Genomic DNA, 21,575 nt, shown 5'->3' on the forward strand with positions numbered 1-21,575 from the left:
GTTATTTCACTTGATTATATATTTGGATGGGACACATGCCTATGGTCTTAAGTTTCCTCTATTTTCAGAGAACTTTTAAAAGTTGACCAGGTAGCTCATCAGTTCTTGCCATCTATCTTTGTCCATGTGAAAGACAATATAACACCTTCCTTTTCTTCCCCAGAGAAATGTGCCCTCCCGTGTTTCTTCAATTTCCTTGTGAGCTTCATAATTTAGTAATCTTCTCCCTGCGTGATTCTGGGAATGCAGACTCTTCCAGGAGCAGCTTGTATAGTTTCACAGTATTATGAGATTTATCTTAGCTTTTATTATAACAGTATGTACTATTATTTAATATTGATATTATGTAGTGCCCAGAGACCGCAGTTGGGATCAGGACTCCATTATGCTAGGTGCTGTATAGAGGTACACAAGTCTCTGCCCCAAAGAGCTTACTGTTGTTTTATTAGACAAGGGAAAATGGAAATTGACAGGGCTAAGATGGAATTTGAAGAGCAGATAGCCAAAGATGTAAAAACAAACAAGAAATTCTATGTGTATGTCAGCTTGTATGGGAATATATGGGCTTTCGGACTACCAGTGAGTAAATGGAGCAATTAAGGAGGATAAAGGCATTGCAGAGAATCTCAGGCCAAGAAGCCTAAAAGTGACTAGTCGTTTTGGGTGAATTTTGGGTCTGACATTCAGATGCTGAATGCTGAGTATTTTCTGAAAATCAGGCCCCTTTAGAGTTTCTCATGTTGGGCATCTCCACCTAGAATACTGTGCTTAGTCCTGGTCACTGTAGCTCAGAAAAAAGACAAAAATGCTCAGAAGAAAGATTTCTGCATTAAAAAAAGATTGAAAAGACTGGGTCCCTTTCGAGAGAAGATGAATAATCGGAGGTGTGATTGATATAGAGGTGGTAGACTGGGTGCTTCAATTTACCCTTTCACATAAAACAAGGACTTGAGTACATTTGGTGAAACTGAAAGACAATAGATGTAAAATTGATTAAAGAAAATACTTCTTCACACATTGCCTAATAAACTAGAGGAACTCATTGCCACAAGATGTCGTTGAGTCCAAGAGCTTAGTAGCATTTTTACTAGGATTAGATGTTCATATGAGTAACAGTTTCAACAATAGGCTAAACGTTTTTATAGGGGAACTAAACCTTCATGATTCAGGGCACAAGACAACAACTAACTAACAGGGCTTGGAAGAAACTTGTCCTATGACCAGATTATTCCACAATCACTATTAAGGCTTTTGACACCCCCTTCTGACGTATCTGGTACTGGTTACTGTCAGAGGTCTAGCTGTGGATCACAGGTCTAGTCTTTTAGATCAGCTCCTCATTTCCTAAGTGCTGAAAGTGAACCCTTGTTCTTTTAAAGGAATATAAATGCTTTTCTATTGGCTGCAAACATTTCTTAATTTCTGTATCAATTTTTACTGCCTTTTTCAACTCTCCCAGAACAGTAATATAAGCAAAGACGAATTATGCCACTGAGCAGCTTTAAATATCTGAAAGTGACAGATACTGCTCAGTGGCTCTGTTTAATTAGAGTCTCTGTCTCTATATGGAAGATAGAAAAAACATTCAAGTGCAAGGGTTATTTCTGCTTTAAAAAAATACTATGCAGAGAATTATGAACCTACATTCAAAAGCACTTCAGCCATAGAGACAAGCTATGTAAGAGTGCAGGACAATGCCTACTGACTTAGGGAAAAGTGAGAATCAGGATAATGTTTTAGGCCCCAAATGAAAACCCAAGCTTTCATGCAAATATTTCCTCTAGTGGAATGAATTTAGGAGACTGTGGATTGCATAGGCATTCTCCTCCCATGGATCTGGGGGATCCACAGCGAAGGGCATCCCCAGATCCATAGAGGAAGGAGCTGACTTTCTGTGGGGCTGAGCTGATTACTCTCTCCCCCTGGCTACAAGGCTTCAGCAAGATTTTAGCCATGCTGTCATTGTCTGAGTCCTCTGTAGCTTCTTACCAACAGTTCTGGTTGGGGCTTTCCAGGATATGATGCATTTTCAATTAACATTGACTCCTGCCTGGTTTTCCACATAAGCCTGGAAAGCAAGAGGCCGAGCAAGGGACAGTCCTGCAAATGGAGGTTGGTGCCTTGGTCCATTCCGTCCCATTCCAGCCCTTGCCCAAATCCCTGTAGAGGAAAGACCTTGTGGCACACACTTGCAGGTAAGGTGGGGCAAGGTTACAGAAAGAGCATAAGAGCAAGGCAGTGCTATTCTGAGGTCTATGTGATCTGTCCTTCCAGGGGCTCCACAACCCCCACACATAAATCCAACCTGCCAGCCAGAGTTCCATTCCTGATTCCACATCCATGTTCTTGTCTGACTCCAGTGCCAGCAAGACATGGTGGAGCCTGAATTCCCTAGCTTCTTCTTTGGCCCTGGCTTGGAAGGTTGAACTTCACCCAGCTTTCTGGTCCATACAGTGATTTATGGAGTGATGGGGTGTGTGGAAGAGGATTGTCAAAGCCCGAGGGGATTTGCAGGCTGTCAGGAGGCAGCTGAAAGGTGTCATGGGTATATGGAGGTAGGATGAGGGAGAACGTAATCATACGTATGGAAAGAGTTTGTTCATTATACATCAGCTTTATTGAACTCAACACAGTTTAGGAATATTGCCAAATGGGAATTAGAGGCTATACTGTATATCTTTTCCATTTGATCTCCAGCTGTAAGAGGTATGATGATAATCTATCTGTGAATCTAGACTAACTCCACTGATGTCAGTCCAAATTACTCTAGAGATACACCAGTGTAACTGACCTGTGAATATAGCAATTTGTCTCACAGTTGTTATTCTTGTTTTTTTTTAAACTATAAACTCATAGGGACTATGGGAAATGTGTTATCATTCAGTGAAACAAGGGCCCACCAGGTAGTGCAGCAGAAGTCTGAGCAATTTATACTTTACAACCAGAAACAGCTCACCAGAATCTATCCATCTGCATATCGGATTGACTCCAGCAATTTCAACCCCATACCATACTGGAATGCTGGTTGCCAGCTGGGTAGGTGTTTTATGTATGTAATGTTTTCACATGGGCTTTATGTTAAATGCAAGTTACAGTTACACTTATCAATGATTCCTAAATCTCTTAATTCAACAGTGGCATTAAACTACCAGTCTGATGGGCGCGTGATGCAGGTTAATCAAGCAAAATTCAGGATTAATGGCAACTGTGGGTATGTCCTCAAACCTCAGCAGATGTGCAAAGGTAATGTCACACTGCACATTTATTATTATTATATCAGTTATTTTAGAAAATGACTTTGCAGTCAGTTTCCCATTATTTTGCATTTAGAGCTAAATATCTAGAATAAAACAAGGAATTAAAACAAGAACTTGCATGGGAGCTTTTTGACACATATATAAAATAATTAACTTGGTTTGCAGCTGACTTTTTAAATGATTAATGAAAGGCACATTTGCAGTGTTTGCTATCAACCTTAAAAAAATGACTGCCAACTTTATGAATATGTAAATACTCTAATATGATCTCTCAGAGTTAATCTAGGTAAGTTATTAGCACCCAGTCTTGTGATATGCTGGGTCCCTCCTACAAAGTGTAGACCAGCCTGAGCAACTTGGGAGTTGAAGTGACTTAACACCCCATAGCAGTCAGCTTTTACGGCCTGATCTGTCACTGAAATCAATAGGCGTCCTTGTATTTCTAGAACAGGAATCAGTTATCCTTATGCTCATACAGTGAGCACATTTCTATTTGTTTAGGGTTTTGGTTCGCCACCATCATTTTAAAATCACATTATTTCTTTGAGCCAGATTAACACTGGAACTGGTAGGATCATTCTCGTAAAATGGGCCTATGTAGTTATTGGTCCTTGAATGAGCCCTTTGCATCAGGGCGAATGTCATTCTTAGAAATTAAGTTATAGACTGGAGGCCCAGTCAAGCATGTGATTATATGATGTTATTTATTCTATGCATTCGGGAGGGTAGAAGTTCTGTTTTTTTCTCCTGTATAGGATTTCTAATATTAAGGGTTTTATTTTTTCTCATTCTCTGCAAATTTCTAGGTACATTCAACCCTTATTCCGGTGATCCACTTCCTGCCAACTCTAAAAAGCAGCTTATTCTCAAAGTCATTAGTGGACAGCAACTACCTAAACCTCCAGATTCAGTATTAGGAGACAGAGGGGAGGTAAAGTAGTTTGAGTGATACTAAATATTTTTTTCCACTATAGCTGCCATAGTACGCCTAGGAGTGACATGGCAGCATTTGTTCTAAAGAGAGTTTTTCTCTTAAATTAAAATATGCCAGTAATTTTCAGATGTTCAGGATTTGCACATTAGATCTGCATTTTTCCCACAATCCCTGTATTCTATATATTCTGCTGGTTAGTATTTCTTTAGCTGTTAGCACTGAACTGAAAGTTTATTCTACCTAGCCACATATCCCAGTGTCACAAAACAGCAGTGATGAAACCTACATCATCCTGTAGTCTATTGTGGCATTTCCCATAATCACACTACTGGGAAAATCACACTGAGCAGTGACTTAGCAATCAAATGTGCATTTATTTGAGAGTTTAATAGAAAATAATCCTGTATATATAACAATGAGTTGCTTTTAAATTGTTGTTTTTTAAAATAGATAATAGATCCTTTTGTCGAGGTGGAAATTATTGGGTTACCTGTAGATTGCTGTAAAGACCAGACCAGAGTGGTTGATGACAATGGTAAGATAACGTACCCTCCTTCCTCTTTTCTATAGTAAATTATTGAATAATTATGCATGACTAGAGGTACACAGAATAATTTACCAGAGACGCAAAGAGTGACGAACATAGTATTTTTTGGTCACACTTTATAATAAAACAATATTTATCAATAGTTTATAAACAGTTAATAAACAGGTCAAAAAGTTGTTTAAAATAAGGGCATATAACTATCTATAAAACCTTTACTGACATAGAATCATCAATAAAACATATTCCTCATGTCTATAATATGCTTATAACTTCTATTAATCATTTATTAGCCTTTTATAAGTTATTTATAAATGTACCCTTAATATGAAGTACAACCATATTTTCAAATAATGAAAAACATATTGCTAGATCAATGCAGAGGCGAGCTGTGGAATGCTGGGGTGACAACTGCTGACCTACTAATCCTTCAGGGATTGCATGGACTTTCTTCTCATTTGGTTTAAGCCCCACCTATACAGGGTTTTTAATCATTCTGAGAAATTGTGTTTAACATCAATTCCAGCAAAATCAGTTTCAGCTGGCCATTGCTGATACGGTTTGGACAAAAGTGTGTTAGAAACTGTGTTTAGCCCAAATTTCTTAAAAGTGTAAAACATGTCCATGCTTAGACATGCTAATATGGTTTGGTCAACCAATGTAAATGGGGCCATACTATGCTGTAATGTAGGGCGCTACATAATGCAGTTATTCAGGCATGGTTTGCCATGTCCATATTGGCCAGCCAAACCAAGTTAGGAAGTGGTTAGACTCAGAATTTTCCACACTCCAATAACAATTGTGTTATGGGACCCAGTTACTTCACTCCTCTGATAGTTAGAAAGCTTTGTCTAATTTCAAGCCTAAACTTGTTGAAGGCCAGTTTATATCCATTTGTCCAACATTGTCCCTTAACTTAAATAATTCCTCCCCCTCCTTGGTGTTTGCCCCTCTGATGTATTCATAGAGAGCAATCATATCTTCCCATAGACTTCCTTTTGTTAGGCTAAACAAGTCAAGCTCCTCAAGTCTCCTCGTGTCAGGCAGGTTCTCCATTCCTCTGGTCCTCCCAGTGGCCTTTTTCTGCATCCTTTCCAGTTTGAATTAATCTTTCTTAAACATGGGAGACCAAAACTGCATGTAGTATTCCAGATGAGTTCTCACCAGGGCCTTGTACAATGGTAATAACACTTCCCTGTCTCTACTGGAAATACTTTGCCTGATGCATCCTAGGATTGCATTAGGCTTTTTCATGGACACATCACGCTGGCGGCTCATAGTCATCCTATAGTTGACCAATATACTCATGTCTTTCTCATCCACTGTCACTTTCAACCAATAAATCCCAAGTTTGTAGCAAAAATTCTTGTTGCTAGTCCCTACGTGCATGACCGTACACTTTTCACCATTCAATTTCATCCCATTTCTATAACTCCAGTTTTCATGGTTGTCCTTGTGTGATATTCTGATCCTTCTCCATGTTATTATGTCCCTGATGAGTTTGAGAATTACCTTCTAGTGATTGACAAGGGTGAAATTTCCTTGCTGATTTTTAGCTTGGTCTGCAGTTTTTGATAGTATTTGACTATAAATTATTGTTGACTTGTTCCTGGCATACACCTAGGGACATGGAGGAGGCTAGCACAGAGCTACTCTGCCAGCTCTTCTCTTGCCAGAGGGTCTCCTTGTGTAGAGAACATTTCCTGAGGCTGTTTTCTCCCCCTTTATGGCCCTTTTACCCCACCAAAGCTATATAGAGGCAACAGGGCATAGATAAGAGTCAGGCCCTGAATATTTTAGTCTTTTGGGGTCTAGTCTTCTCTGCTACATCTATGTGTAATTCTCTCTCCAATGGTTATTGAATTATACTCTTAGGGACAGATTCTGACATGCTTGCCTCCTGTCAAGTAATACTATAGTAATACCTTGTTATGCTGGTAGTCCCATTGAACACTAACACTGGTGAAGGTACCCATAGTGATTAAAATGGGACAGTTTGCAGGGTAAGTTATTACATAGCATGTGAAAGGGGTGGCAGGATCTGGTCCTTAATTAGGCAGGTAACATAGTTATGACGTATTCAAGCCCACAGTCCCTTTAGAGTGAAGAATGGGCTGGAATTTCCTAGCTAGTGAGAGGAGAAGAAAACAAGGTTAACCCTTCAATTTTTAAGAAGAGTCCTGGGAAGAGGGCATGTGTGAGTAGTAACTGACCTGCTCACGGTAGAATCATGGAAACAGCGACATGACAAAAGCTGTCTGCAGGTAAGATGACGACCAACACCAGAACCAAGAAAAACAAAATGGTTAAGAAAAATTCTGTATCTGCAGTCAACTATATCAGTCAGATCCTGTATTAATTTTTTTTCACATCAGTGTTAGACTGCAAAGCTTGATAGCACATGGAACCAAGTGACTATCTTTTGATGGATGATATATTCTTGGATCTTGAGCTTTAAAATTTTGCTTTCTAGCCAAAAATTGCAGGAGTGGGAAAAATAAGATAATGGAGTGGTTGAGAAGGGAGAATGCCTTCCTCACAATCTCTCTTTTCCCTGGACTCTGCTTATGTCTCCTTTAGGTAGAAGTCCCTAGTACCTATCGTACGTACATGCATGGTATATACAAATAATGAGAAACAAAATGAAAACAAACCGTGCCATAGAAGCCTCTCTGCCACATCAGCTCCTATGGGACACAAGGCTAGCAACAGAGTGGAACGGCCAGGGAGATGTGGCTGTCAATTCTCATGAATGGCAATGTCCCGTGGAGAAACACAGGGATAGTTCCTGGGCATCTTGGCCCATCTCAGCTTGACCTATCACACTAGTAGCACAGCAATCTGCCCTGCCATGCTGCCACATGCAGACTCTCTGCCAGATGCTCAATCCAGACCCTTTCTGTAGTTCATAAAAGCTTCTAGAGAGATACCACTCATTTTTCTGCATATGGGTCTCTTCGCACAGCTGCCTTGGCACATCATAGTGCATTGTAATTTACACAGACTGCATTAGTAGCTATTCTCCTCACTCCATCCTCTGGGCTTGCCAGGCACACAGCTCAACTCCCATGTAGCAACCACAAAGCAAAGCTCCCACTTAGAGAAGGGACATGGCTATGTTGCAGCTTCTTCATTTATTTGTCTGCTAGTGACTCTTAGGGATTTTATGGGAAATAATGTACATTCACTTGTGCATCAGGTCTGTTTGAGTGGCTGGTTTCCTTACCTCTGGTGTTTCACAGATAATGACATCATCATCGGCTGCTGCTTTTGTATTTTCCTGACTTTCTATTCTGTTTGTCCCATAGGATTTAACCCTGTTTGGGAGGAAACTCTCACTTTTACCATCCACATGCCTGAAATAGCTTTGGTTCGATTTCTTGTTTGGGACCATGATCCTATTGGTCGAGATTTTGTTGGACAAAGAACTGTGGCCTTCAGCAGTCTTGTGCCTGGTTAGTTCCACTCATTGACTTGACTTTGATATTTAGTTGAAAATAGAAGGAAGGATAGTTTTGTAGTTAAAGCAGAGAATGTAAAATGGAGATAAATACTTATTTACCTCACTAGGGGGTTGTAAGGCTAAAGTCATTAATGTTTGTGAAGCCATTTGAGGTTCTCAGATGGAAGGTGTTATGGAAGGGGACTGTATTATTATAAATAAACAATTGCTCAGAGTTACTGTATATGTAATGTATAATTGCAAAAGACATTGTATGGACAGCCTTGCTAACTGCACATAAAATACATAGTGCTGATTCTTTGTTACTTTGTTTTCTCATTTTATTAGGCTATCGTCATGTGTACTTAGAGGGACTGACTGAAGCCTCCATATTTGTCCATATAACAATCAATGAAATCTATGGAAAAGTAGGTATACATGGGAACATAAATACTTTACAAATGTTTCTATATCGTACTGCTGGCAACAATGGATTAAGATGCATCAGTATAACCTCGTAGAACTAATGTGGGCTCTGACTGATTCCTACAATTTTGGAACATGGCATTTTTTATATTGGATCAGACCAGTGGTCTATCAAATCTAGGGGCTAACACCTAACGCTTCAGAGAAAAGCAAAATATACAAAACAACAGCAACAATAACAAGAGAGATAGGGCCTAATTCTCTACTGCTCTGCACCTTGTGTCATCATTTACACCAGTGCAGTTTCACTCCCTTAGCCCTTATGTAAATGACTGCACAAAGCACAGGGTGATGGAGAATAAGGCCCATAATATAAAATTCCCCCCGCCCGACGCTTGCAGAAGATCTCTTTAACCTCAAAGCAATATCATTGCCATAATCCTAGCACGCATAACAGTGAATCCTCTTTTCTTTGTCACCTAATATTAATTTCTCACCTATGTACAGTATGTACATCCCTATAGGCTCATTTTAAGTTACTTTATTTTTAAAAAGTAATTGTCAAGAGCTGTAGTCACACCATTAGTTCTGGGTATTTGACAAGACATTTTAAACTCCAATTTTAATTCTCAACCGTTTAAGTTTTAGCATGTGAAGTGTTGTTGCTTTTCTGTTTTTTCAGATGAAAAATTTTAAAACTTCAAGTTTTAAAATGAAAGCAAAAGCTCAGTCCATTACTCATTATTTCAGCGTTAGCTACCTCTGTACAACTCTTTACTATAAATAGGGGGTTAAAAGAATTACCAGAAGTCAATGGCATAGATAAGATAATTAAAACAGAGAGGGGTACCAAGAACAAAAAGGACTTTCATTTCAATGACTATATTTAGATTTATTTTTTAAGGAGTGTGAAAAGAGGAATTAGGTAGCTCAGAGTCTCTCTCTCTGCTCAGAGCAGATCTAAACAACAAGATCTAAAAGCAACACCACCAGCACTTTGTATGCACTAGAGCCCCTGCAGTTGCTCCAACTAGTAGATTTGCGTCAGCGGAAACATTTGAGGGGAAAAGGCGAGTGTAGATGGGGCCTAGGTCACCAGTTTTAACACTGTCCGATCAACAGTGACTGAATTCGTGACCATTTCATAAACATCCTGCCCTATGTTAAATGAGTTGGCGATGTCAGTCCAGATTCATGTGTACAGGAGTTTACCCCACAATTGGCACTCTGGTCTCAGCATATATGTGGGATTGAATGCACATGGGAACTGAATTACTTGCTCTTACCTCTGGAAGTGGTCCCTTCAACAAAGGGTGGAGGCCATTGCTGAGCAACTTGCATTGACACTGCCTGGGCTGTTTCTGTTCTGTGGAAACACAGAGATCCTCAGTCTCCAAAGTGATCAGTCTGGCATCTTTCACCAACACTAAATCCATCTTAAATTAAAATTAAAAGGACTGAAGAAAATGTATAGGGGCTCACAGGATCTGTAGGTATTCAGATGCACAAGTGAATACAAGTGAAATCCCATGTCACTGACGTTCAACAGGGATTGCTGTTTGGCTCACATACACTTCAGAGAGGACAGAGTTAAGGGGAAAAAATTTCTGAGTAATTTCCTAGTATAATTGGGCTGAATGGTAGCACTAGGAGAGGATTTAAAAAACACCCTGTAAGGCTTGAGCTTTTCTGTTTAAAATTTTGCTCTGCCACCAAATGCTTACTATAATGATGGACTGTATTGTTTTTTTTACAAGCTATATTTAATACTTTCCATACCCTGTATAACCGAGGATACCGAGTGAAGTGTGTATCTGAATGAGATTAGTGTAAGACTAATAATCTATTTTAAATGACTTAACTATAGAGAACTACTTACACCACCTATCTTGCTTGCTTGTGTCACAGCCTTGAAAACGTTAGCCAAATATGTTTGCATTTGTTTTCCTTTCAGTGGAGTCCTTTAATCCTCAATCCCAGTTATACTATATTGCACTTTCTAGGAGCCACTAAGGTAGTCTTCATTATCATGCACTTTGCACTTGCTGGGCACAGATTTATCAAACAGTTCCCAGTCGCATGATGTACCATAACTACTATATCTCTTCATTCCTCATTAAGAGTCTGAAATATTTAAATGTTGCTTTGATCAGGCCCATGTCATAAAACTCTATGTTAATGGGCAGCCTGTCACTACAGAGCATTTCTTACAATCTTCTCAGCTCTGATTAGGAAACTTCTAGTAAAGATCCACAATAATTATGGCAGGCTGCCTTCCGAATGAGGGGGAATTCATACATGCACGAATTCATGGTGACCTGTGCTGATTGTTTCCTGGTCTGAATATGTGTGAATTAGTTGGTGTGAATTTTTGCTTTGCTTTGCTTTTTGATGTTGCATTCATGATTCACACATATGTATTCAATAGCAGTTTAAATCACAGGCTGAACTTAAAGAATGTGTTTGTTTTCTTGTTTTCAGAATAGGCAGCTGATAGGACTCAAAGGGTTGTTTAACAAGAATCCTAAACACAATTCTGCTGAAAACAATGGGCATTACGTGCGGAAACGATCAATTGGTGATCGAATTCTCCGACGCACAGCCAGTGCTCCGGCAAAAGGCAGGAAAAAGAGCAAAATGGGCTTTCAGGAAACTACAGAAATTAAAGACGGTACCTCTGAGCCAACAGACATGAAAGACAAGGAAGGAGTTATAAGGCGTACAACCAGGAGTTTGCAAGCACGTCCTGCTTCTATGCCAGTTGACAAATTCCTTCTGATGGGATTGTCTTCCCCAGAATGTGAAACGGTTAAAGACACCAAAAGAAAAGAAAATACCTCTGGTAAGATGCTTCCAAAGTGACTTTTACTGCAGTAGCTTTAAAACCATTTTATTAAACTCAGTACTGCAATCCTCATATGAGTAGTTCCATTGAACTCATGTGAATAAGGACTGCAGGATCAAGCCCAACAGGATGTAAAATGACTGTTATGCTTATCAAAGTGATATGCAACAAAACAGTCACTTGCATTTTTAAACTTCTTCCTGTATCCTGACAAGTGAAACCCAAGAAAAGTTTCCTCTCCCCAAACTAGGCAAATGGATTACAGTATTTTCCACAGATTTGCTTAAAGAACACTTGTCAAGTTTCTTTTCATGATTTAAAAAGTTAGTTTATTAGCAGTTGATTTTTTAAGTATCCTTTAGAAGCTTGAAGATGAAATCTACATCCTTGCCAAAATTGTTTTTTCTTCAATCATTTTCAAGCTCTGGGTTTGTTACTGTGAGTTTACGCATGAGAGCTGGCATTGTGTATTTTTAATTTTTTTATTCAAGGGAAAAAAAGCAGGAAGCATTTGTTTTGGAAAGAAAGAAAAGCATTTGTTTTGTATATAAAGAAAAACATGGACTTTGCAAACAGATGTAAAAGGGGAAAAAAGTAGGTCAAATTTTGAATCTAGGAACCTTGACATTGTCCTTTAAAATTAACTTTTCAAAATTATAAACCTGGATTATATGTGGAAAATGGTGGGCGAGGCTGGAATCTTAGTTATTTTTTATATTCCTAGATTAAATATAAACGTTCACATGTAGTATGTTTTGATTCTTGAAGTTACTCAGCACAAAAGTATTTAAATCCACTCGGCCTGAGTTTGATATCTGATATACTGGGGTGAATCCAGTGGCCTTTGGTGTAAAACCTGGGCAAATGAAATGCAGACCCAGCTCAGTGTGCCAAACAGGTGACACAAACGAGCATCTGAATAGTTCCAGAAAGTCTGTAATTGTGTGGTATTGATGTCTGAGACCTTTTTGTTCCTGATCCAGAGCTCTCACCCAGTCTGAAACATCTGAGCGGCACTTTTCGTTCTGCAAATACTCCATTCAGACACCTCCATGGCTCCAGGGCTTTGCCATACCCCCTGCACCCTTGCTCCAGGTTCGGTGCTTTTGGCAGTGCAGAGCAGCAGTTCAGCACTCCCGTCTTACGCACTGTAATACGAAAGCCAGATTAGCCCCTTCATACTGTTCCAGTAATATAAAAAGGCTCTTCACCTGGTAGGAATGGCCCCTCAGGGAATAAGGGGTTTCTTCAGATAGTGAAGAGCTGCCCTCTTTTCAGTTCCCTTTTCAGTTCTTGATGCAGGAAGCATGCTTGGACCATATCGGTGGCAGAAGGCATGGCCAGAGTGTGCCTGCATTCTGGTTATTCTTGGCTATGGACTGGCACCCTACAGAGCCATTGCGGCCACTCTTAAATTAGAGCAGGCTTAGCGAGGCTCCTAGCAAGAGAAAGTCTATAGCCATAAGCCATCTTTGCCCTACTTCCCTGCGTTCTTGGAAGAAACAGAATCTGGTCCCTAGCTTTTAAAAGCTGATTCTGGCGGAGCAGTGAGCAAAATGAAAACAAAGTTTGCCATCCCCCTGTATTCCTCCTTCAAATAAGTCATTAGGGAAGAATGGGAAAATCCCAATAAAGGATAAGACTTAGTTAGCAAGCCCTGAAATTCTGCAGAGTCCTAGAATTCAAAGGTTCTCTCTTCTTCTGCCTGAAGGCTGTTGCAGTATGGGCATCCCTGGTAGAGGATGTGGTAATTCCTGAAGACTCTACAGGCAGCTAGATAGAAGACATCCTTAGAAGGGACTTCAAAGCTTCTTCAGTGTTCTGTGAAGCAACAATGTGCTAGAGACACAGTGATCTGGTGTGATCCTCATAAATGGGCCACATCACAAAAGTGAATAAGCTAAGTTATCAGCAGATAGACAGCTCAGAATAGTCCATGAACCAAGCTGATATCCAGGGAGCTAGGCCACCCCGAAACAGACCTATTCATGTTCAGCCAGAACACAAAGGTGAGGTTATTTTTCACCAGGGAACCAGACAAAATGTCACTGGAAATAGATTGTGACACAAATAGACACAAATGACTGAATCAGCCTCTCTCCGCTTTCTCCTTCTTTCAGTACTCGGAAGAGTGATTCAGAAGATTGGAATGACTGTGGCCTTCTCCTTTTTAATCACCCTCAATTTGCTAAGAAGGCTGTGGTTCTCAGAGCTGGTGGAGCTGTTGCACAGGCAGGATGTACTCCATGGTCCAGCAGGCAGGCTCTCCTGTTCTCTGACCCACTTTTGTATCTCTGTCCAGATTACTGAACCTCACAGTTTGGCTAATGAGTGACAAGCGTTAAACAAGATGGAATACTCCTCGGCAGTTATAGACTCTCTTAGTTTTGTGCAAGTTTTCCATCCTCTTGGCCTATGTAAGAATTTGGATAAAATTCTCCTACCAGCATCAGGATGGATCAGCCCTGAAAACTAAACAGTCCAGGCCCTCTGGATTTCTGCTAGATGGCCTAGATTTGGGCCTAAATCCTCCCATCATCATACCTCACACTGCATTGTTAAAATGTGTCTAACACAGACTCTTCCAAGTCTTGTGAGAGACCAGCTGAGACCAGTACCTCAATCCAAAACAACCGTTAGGCCAATTCTCTGAATCTGGGTTCTGACTACAGTGCTACAGGTGTCATCCTTGTGAACTGATGTCATCCAGTTCCTTTTATTTCCTTTCTGTAGAGACATGCTCCCTGGTCACAATCACATCTCCTCTACTCTTGAAAGACACTGAACTTACTGTATCTTCCGTGAGGACTTACTGTATCTCTAGGGTCATACTCCAGAATAATTCACAACTAACTCCTTCCCTACAGAGTAAGGAGTTTTTCTCCTAAAGTTTCAGTGCCTATAAGATAAAGTGTGGCACATGCTGGATGCAAGAAGAGCAACTAAAATGTATCTTCGCAGAACTGTTCTATCTTTATTGTTTCCTCCCACTCTAAATGATTGGGCCTGAAGGTACCCTAATCCTCCATAGCTAGCTGGATAAACTGTGGCATCACCAAAGCATATTCAGCCACAGATAAACTTATTCCATAAGGGATCAGAGTCCATTCAACATGTTCTGTGGTGGCCTGTGGGGACAAAGGGCATTAGCCATTACAGAGGAAATCTGTAATGCTATCACCATCTGGTCATCCATCACTACATTAATAAAACACTAAAGGCTGGACCTCATTCCTCTGCAGAAACATCCTTTGCTAGGAAGGTGCTCAGGGGCAGTGGTCCCAAAATAGATGAAGACTGCTAATTTACAGAAAAGGGGAGCTTTCTTCTAGTGTTTTACTTATCTCTCCCTCCCTACGAATTTTCCCCTATTGATCACTCCTTCCCAGATGCCTTACACTGGGGGAAAGATCAAGGTCCAGAATGGAAAATTTGTTCCTTGATGATTTTCTTTCTGGCACTGATCTCTCCCTTCAGTCTGCCTCACCCAAGGTAAGTTACTTAGGAATCTTTACAGTGGCCTCTTCAGGGTCCATGTACATAGTTGACATAATCGAATAAGGCATTGCTGTTCAAAAGTTATAGTTAAGGTTAAGATTTTGTCACGGTTATTTTTAGTAAAAGTCACAGACAGATCGCAGGTAATAAACAAAAATTCAAGGAAGTCCGCAACTGTGACTTTTAATAAAAGTAACGGGGGGTAGGGGTGGGGGCGAGCGCGATTACAACAAATGAAGCCCAAGCCTTGCATGGAGGTGGGGGGGACTGAGAGCCTGAGCTATGCCACATGGGGAGGGCTCCAGCCACAGCCATGTGGCTGACAGCTCCAGAGCCCCCCCCACAGTGCCTCAAAGCTCCAGGCGCCCACCACCTGCAGTGGCTCATAGCTCCAGGGCCAGAGGCTCAGAGCTTAGTGGCCCCCATCGCCTGCAGCGGCTCCAAACTCCAGGGGAAGAGACTCGGAGCTCCACGGCCCCTGCCTTCTGTGGCAGCTCAGAGCTCCAAGGGCACAGGGTTGAAGCTGAAGCAGAAAATGTCCTGGAGGTCTCTGAAAGTCATGGAATCCGTGACTTCCATGACCTACATGATAAAATCTTATCCTTAGTTATAGTCTATCTGCTACTAAGGATCTCACATATCTGTATAGCCTTGGAAGTACTTATCTTGAGCAAGGATGGAAGGGATGTGGCAAAGACACATGCACATGTGTGAAGTGCCTATGGTATTTGTAGAAAAAGAGGTTCAGCCCCAATTTTTCAGCCTAGGGGAGAGGTCAGTCCCAGAAAGGAAATAATCAGGTTACAAATTGTCCATATTTCATTACAGAAAGCAAAGAACATCAGGCTGCTAAACTGAACCCAACAAAGGCTCATTGCAGCAAAATACTGTGGCTAAATTATTCTTCACTAACTTTACTAGAATTACACCAAGGTTGAATTTGGCCCTGTATATTTTGCTGTGTTCTCTACAGAAAGAAATCAAATATGGATCAGTTCAATCAGTATGTGGAGATACTTTCAACTTAATATGTTTGGTCTTGAGAACATTAGGAATGTTTTCACTGTTATAATTCGGGGACTGATCCTGCATTGCCTGTGCACTATAAACACCAATGCTGGGAGTTTTGAATGCCCAATAAATGAGGGACCAGGCCCTTACTCTTTGGGTTTTTTTTTCTAGTTGTACCTTATTTCTGTTGAATGTTAGAAACTGTAATCCGTAAAAGGTCAATTTCCTGCTGTACATATCCAGCCCTAAGTTAGGTAAAAGTGTAGCTGAAGTTAACAGGGGTCTTACCTATGTAAGGAATGAGTAATGGAGGCAGGATTCAGCCTATATAGTTGTAGAAATGTAACCAGAATTTGATAAGCTAATGTAGAAACATGTAAAATATATTCTTTCATGGAATTCAAAATCTAGTTCTCTTATGAATGCAGAAGTTTAGAAAGTTAAATGTTGTTAGAGACTCACAAATTAAATCTGAAATTGCACATAAACTGTTACCAAAAACATTATGCATGGGGTCCAACTATCTGATGTTCTACTCAGAGTTCTTATAAACATGCCTCTTGTTTCCAGATATATTATGTTGTTTAACAGAGCTGTTTTGTTCTGTCTTTATTACCATGCTTCTTTATAGTACAAATCTGAATAGGAACACAACTGAAGGTAATGCCACATGTACAAAATATGGTACCTCATTGACATTATTTACAACAAATATTACATCAGGTGTCTGATGTAATAGACATTCAAAGGAAGCTTCAATGAAGTGCCTACAACTATATTTTCCCATTTATTCATATCACACAAATAATTTTTACTAAACCTGCACAACCCCATAATTAAGTCTTATCACAATTGTAACTAATTTTACATTCTCCATTTGTCTGTCTAAAGGCAAAATAGTTGTTAGCAGATAGTAAACAAAACATGTATAACGAATGTGCTTTTTATTTGATTTAGCAGATAGCAACAATGGTACAAGCGTGAACCAAACAAACTGGAAAGAACATATCTTTTCATCCCCTGAGCAAGCTGCACCTTCTTCAAATTCTGCATCTCTGCATAAAAAAGCTACTTCCCAGAGTGACGCCAGAATTGGCAGTTCTACAGAATCACCTGTACATGAACATGCAGAAAGCTTCAACTTTGTAAGTGGGATAGCTGAGACAAATCACTCCACAGAATATCAGAAAAGTCACCTTTCCAATGAACCTGTTCATATAAGGCAGGATTCAGTTTTTGACCTTGATACAGAAAAAATACAAGATACAAATTACACAGATGAAAAGAGAGAAGAGGAGACTGGAGGGTGTAAAGAGGAGAAAAAAACACCAGCAGGAAGTTGTCTTTCTGCAAAGGAACAGGAGTTTGAAAATAATAAATATGATGTCATTATGAGCAGTACTGTAACCGCTTTTTCACTGGCTGATATATCTTCCACCATCTGTTCTGACATCTACGATTTACACTCGACTGCAGCTCTTCAAGATAGTGATGTTTCTCGTCTCATAGATGAGGTTTCTTTAACAAACGAGAGCGAGATGAGCAGTTCTGTCTCAGCACTGATTGGACAGTTTGATGTTACAGATGACCGAACTAATCTGACTGTGGTTTCAAGTCTTCATGGCACCAGCAACCAAACCTTCAGTGTGGTGTCGGCACATCCACACATGTTTACTGTTGATCTAAGTACCCCCCTTAAACAAAACTTTACTAATGTAAAATCTGTTGAATCTCCATTATTCTCAACACCAGATACTGCTATGTTCTCCAGCCCTGAGACAACAGAGTATTCTGTGTATACAATTATCCATGAGGCATCTCTTTCACCAGCCTCTGATTGTAAACCAATAGATGAACCAGCTTGCAAGAAATCAGACTGTGTGGAAAATAGCGTTCCAGTGTCCCCCTGCACTTCCTCTCTCCATTTGCTAACAGCAAATCCCAAAAGGAAGTGTGGAACAAATTGGGAAACCCTTGAGGATTGCAGTTCCTGCACTTTGGAGGATACAATAGCTGACCCTCCTGCTTGTATAACCTCAGCAGGCAGCAGTCTTATGGAAGTAGAGGGAGATTCCCAAGACCTCCTGATAACTGCATATGAATTCAAGAGAGAAGATATGAGCCAACTTGCTGCTTCTTTGAAACTGAAGCATAATCAGGACTCAGTATACTACTGTGAGAGAATCTCTGGGAATAATTTAATTAACGAGGACCTTCACAGTGCTGCCCTGGATAATTCAAATAATTTTAGGACTGCAAGAAATCAAAGTTTTCCTTACCCAGCATTTCAGAGTGTTGGCTTTTTGCATAATAATTATCTGCAAACTTCAGATACACGAAATGATTTGTTGTATGTCTCCCAAAGATCCAGACTTAATATGCATTCACCTACACCCAAGAACACTTTGCCCTACCCTCCTACTACAGTCGTCAAACAGCCTAGTCCTTGCAAATCCAAGAGCCTGGGAGACTTGACATCAGAGGATATCTCCTGCAATTTTGAAAGCAAGTACAAATACATAAGTAGAAGCTTTATTACATCTGGCATGAGAGACAAGAAAGTTGCAGCTATGAAAACTAAGAGACCACAATCTATAGACACTCTGACAGAACAATTGCGAAAACTGGTGTCCTTTGACCAGGAGGACAACTGTCAAACTTTGTATTCTAAGCAGAATGATGATGATTGCCCCAAGGCATTGGTCAGAAAACTGTCATCCAGAAGTCAAAGCAGAGTACGCAATATTGCTAGTCGTGCTAAGGAAAGACAAGAAGCCAACAAGCAAAAACTTTCTAATGCTAGCAGCATAGCAGGGGTAGTGCTAAGAAACAAACCATCAGTATCAGCTCATGTTATCAACAGGCATTCCACTGGCTCTTACATAGCAAGATACCTGAATGACTTCAGTGGGGAGGATCTGGAAGGTCGAGGTGTACCAGAGGGCGCATGTACTTCTTTGCGCTATGGAGGCAATGACCAATTTTGTACAGATGATTCCGTTTTGCAGATGGAACCAAGCAGTGATGATAAACCAGAAATTTATTTCCTTCTGAGACTGTAAATTGTATACATGTACATCTTCAGTGTTTACAAACTATTTCACTGAATGAAGGATTTTTAGCAAGAAGTATAGTCCTTGACTTTTAAATTATTTAGAAATGCAATTTTAAGCTAATGATTTAGTCTTGACTTCATGTGCCGTTTCCTGTCAAAAATTATGTAAATAGATTCTGTGATCCTTTCTTATGTATGTATGTATTTTTATTCAGAAATGACAATGTGAATTATTTGCATGCAATAGATCTGAACATTCAGTGTCCTGTATTTGTAATGCATGTAAATTTTAAGAATAGAGTTCTGCACTTCTGTGCACATCAGCAGAGCTCAGCAATTCATTCAATAAATATATTGCTTTTCCCCCTAAACCTTTTAGCTGCTTGCAGAGAGAATTTTAGGAGACCACCTTTTTGGACACCATCTTGGAATTGCTACTTAGGATAATGCTTCCTGCCATTAGTAGTCAATGGGACTATTGACGGTGGGAATCACTAACACCAATAATAGGTGTTTTCAGGATTAGATGTTTCATTCATAAAGCTGTTTTCTATCTTAATTGTATTTACATGTTTGTTAATGTTGATTTTAAGCCTTTCCATACATGAAATACAGATTTGTAGCATTAGGATTCATTCAAATTTGCAAGTAACTTGTAGATCGTCTTCCGCTCTTTAAATGAAATAGAATGGTAACTTTTTCTTCCTCTTGTTGAGTGCTTATTTCAGGATGCGAGTGTGGTGAACAGGAATGTTCTTATACATAGACTTCTTCCAGCATTCCTGTTCATCCTGTTCCCATCCTGAAATGAGCATTCAACAAGTGGAAGAAAATCTTGCTTTCCAAGTATTTTGTTATGTATTTTTGATATTGGCTGTATATGTAACTTGAATACAGTAGCAGAGATGTTTTCTATGTTTGTAGTTATATGCTAAATTGTTGATTGTCAGTATAGTAGTTACTGCATACATATCAGGATAAGTAGTTTGGCTTCCATCATCACATGGTTTTGAGAAAAGGGCTTTTTCTGCATTATGTTGAAAACCAAGTGAGTGAATTACAAAAATACACAAAACTTCCCTGAAGGGAGCAAGATAGCTTTATTTTGGGTTTAAGGTATAATTTGCTGTCACTGTGAACACATTTTTCATGATATGTAAAAGACCTTTTACCTCTTTTCTTTTGTAATACAGGATATTATTATTCATGGAGACATCATTAAAATAGATTTTTATGCACCTGATACATATTTAGTGATGTTACAGCAAATGCAATTACTGTTGAGCTTGTGGCAGTCAGTGATTGCAGACATTTGTCTTGTCGTGCATTTGCAATAAATCTTTATAAAGGAAAACCCTTCTCATGTCAGGTAGTGGTCATAATTCTAACAAGTAATTTACAACTCAGAACATTCTATTTTCTAAAGGGGAGAAAAGCATCCAATGTTGCTAAATGGTTCTGAAAGGAAGTCATAGTTACTGAGTATTTCTATAATTACCAGTTAGAAATGACAGTGCCATATTTACCATTTATCTATTCTCTCCCTGTAGAAGTTTCTCCCAATCCAATATTTTTCAATGGAATGTCCCTACTTTTTGTGTCAAAATGCCCATTTGTAGATTTTGAATGTTAACTGATACAGTGTGTATTTTTAATAGACCCATTTTTTTTGGACTCTCCTGATTGATTTTTTTTAACCAGTCACGTGACAAAAATATTTTGTGCTATATCCCTCAGCTAGAGCAAATCAAATCAAAACATACACACAAGGATAGTAACTATACAGGATAGAATAATGTCCAATGTAGTCTCCAGCTCTATTAGCTGCTGCTAAATCCCCATGTTCAGTGACAATATTGGGAGCCCTCCAGTCCACTCGTCCAGTGCTCTTAGGGTACATCTACACTGCAGGTAGAACATGCCTCCCTGCCTGGTACATCCCTCCCTCCCTGACTAAAAATAGCAGCTGGAAGTTGTGGCTCTGGTGAAGACTCGGAGTAGCCATCTGAGCTCAGACCTAGGGCTGGTTGGGCTTGAGAGCCTGAGTTGCTGCCCAAACCACAACTTCCACCTTGCTATTTTTAGCATGCTAGCTGGAGCCCTGTGTGGAATGTAAAACAGATATTGACTGGCTTTCAGGGGGAGTAGCAGCATAAAAATGCTTCAAGGCAAAAAAATAACAATGGCACATGTTGCCCTTTGGCTTTAGGCTCTGCACTGCAACCGCAAGAGCTAGTCTTTCTATCTGACAATATTTTACTGCTATTCCCATTGGAGCTAGACAATATTGATGTTGGTGAGCCTCTTGAATGTATGCAAGGCATTGTCCAAAAAAATTTGGACTAGGATGATAGAATACTGATTTTAATGAATGCAGCATTTTAATGCAGTTGGATGCCTTCTACCAAGCACTAAGATTGCTGTCTGCTCATTCTGATGTTGTTTTACATTTTGTACAGATCCCTCACTCTAGATAAATGCATGAATGCATAATGCATAACGCAACTTCATGAAAATTTGTCTCACTTCAGTGTTAATTTCCTAGGGAACAGATATGCTATTT

At 39.8% G+C, this 21,575-nt stretch overlaps 1 protein-coding gene across 4 annotated transcripts in view; it reads left to right on the forward strand.

Moving 5' to 3' along the window:
• The window catches only part of PLCH1 (phospholipase C eta 1), a 162,168-nt gene extending 141,780 nt beyond the window's left edge, over nt 1-20,388 (forward strand). For 2 of the 4 annotated variants that reach the window (XM_084640035.1, XM_084640036.1), the window contains exons 16-23: nt 2,857-3,036; nt 3,136-3,243; nt 4,064-4,188; nt 4,642-4,726; nt 8,044-8,190; nt 8,526-8,605; nt 11,085-11,445; nt 16,915-20,388. In XM_084640035.1, coding sequence (XP_084496161.1) covers nt 2,857-3,036; nt 3,136-3,243; nt 4,064-4,188; nt 4,642-4,726; nt 8,044-8,190; nt 8,526-8,605; nt 11,085-11,445; nt 16,915-19,019 — 3,191 coding nt within the window. In that variant the 3' untranslated portion in view covers nt 19,020-20,388. The remainder of the gene's footprint in view (nt 1-2,856; nt 3,037-3,135; nt 3,244-4,063; nt 4,189-4,641; nt 4,727-8,043; nt 8,191-8,525; nt 8,606-11,084; nt 11,446-16,914) is intronic. The other 2 variants (XM_084640037.1, XM_084640038.1) reach the window with 1 other exon arrangement.
• The last annotated feature ends 1,187 nt before the right edge of the window (nt 20,389-21,575 follow it).

Source organism: Lepidochelys olivacea (assembly GCF_965140295.1).
Source record: "Lepidochelys olivacea isolate rLepOli2 genome assembly, chromosome: 9".
In the NCBI taxonomy this organism is placed as follows: Eukaryota; Metazoa; Chordata; order Testudines; family Cheloniidae; genus Lepidochelys; species Lepidochelys olivacea.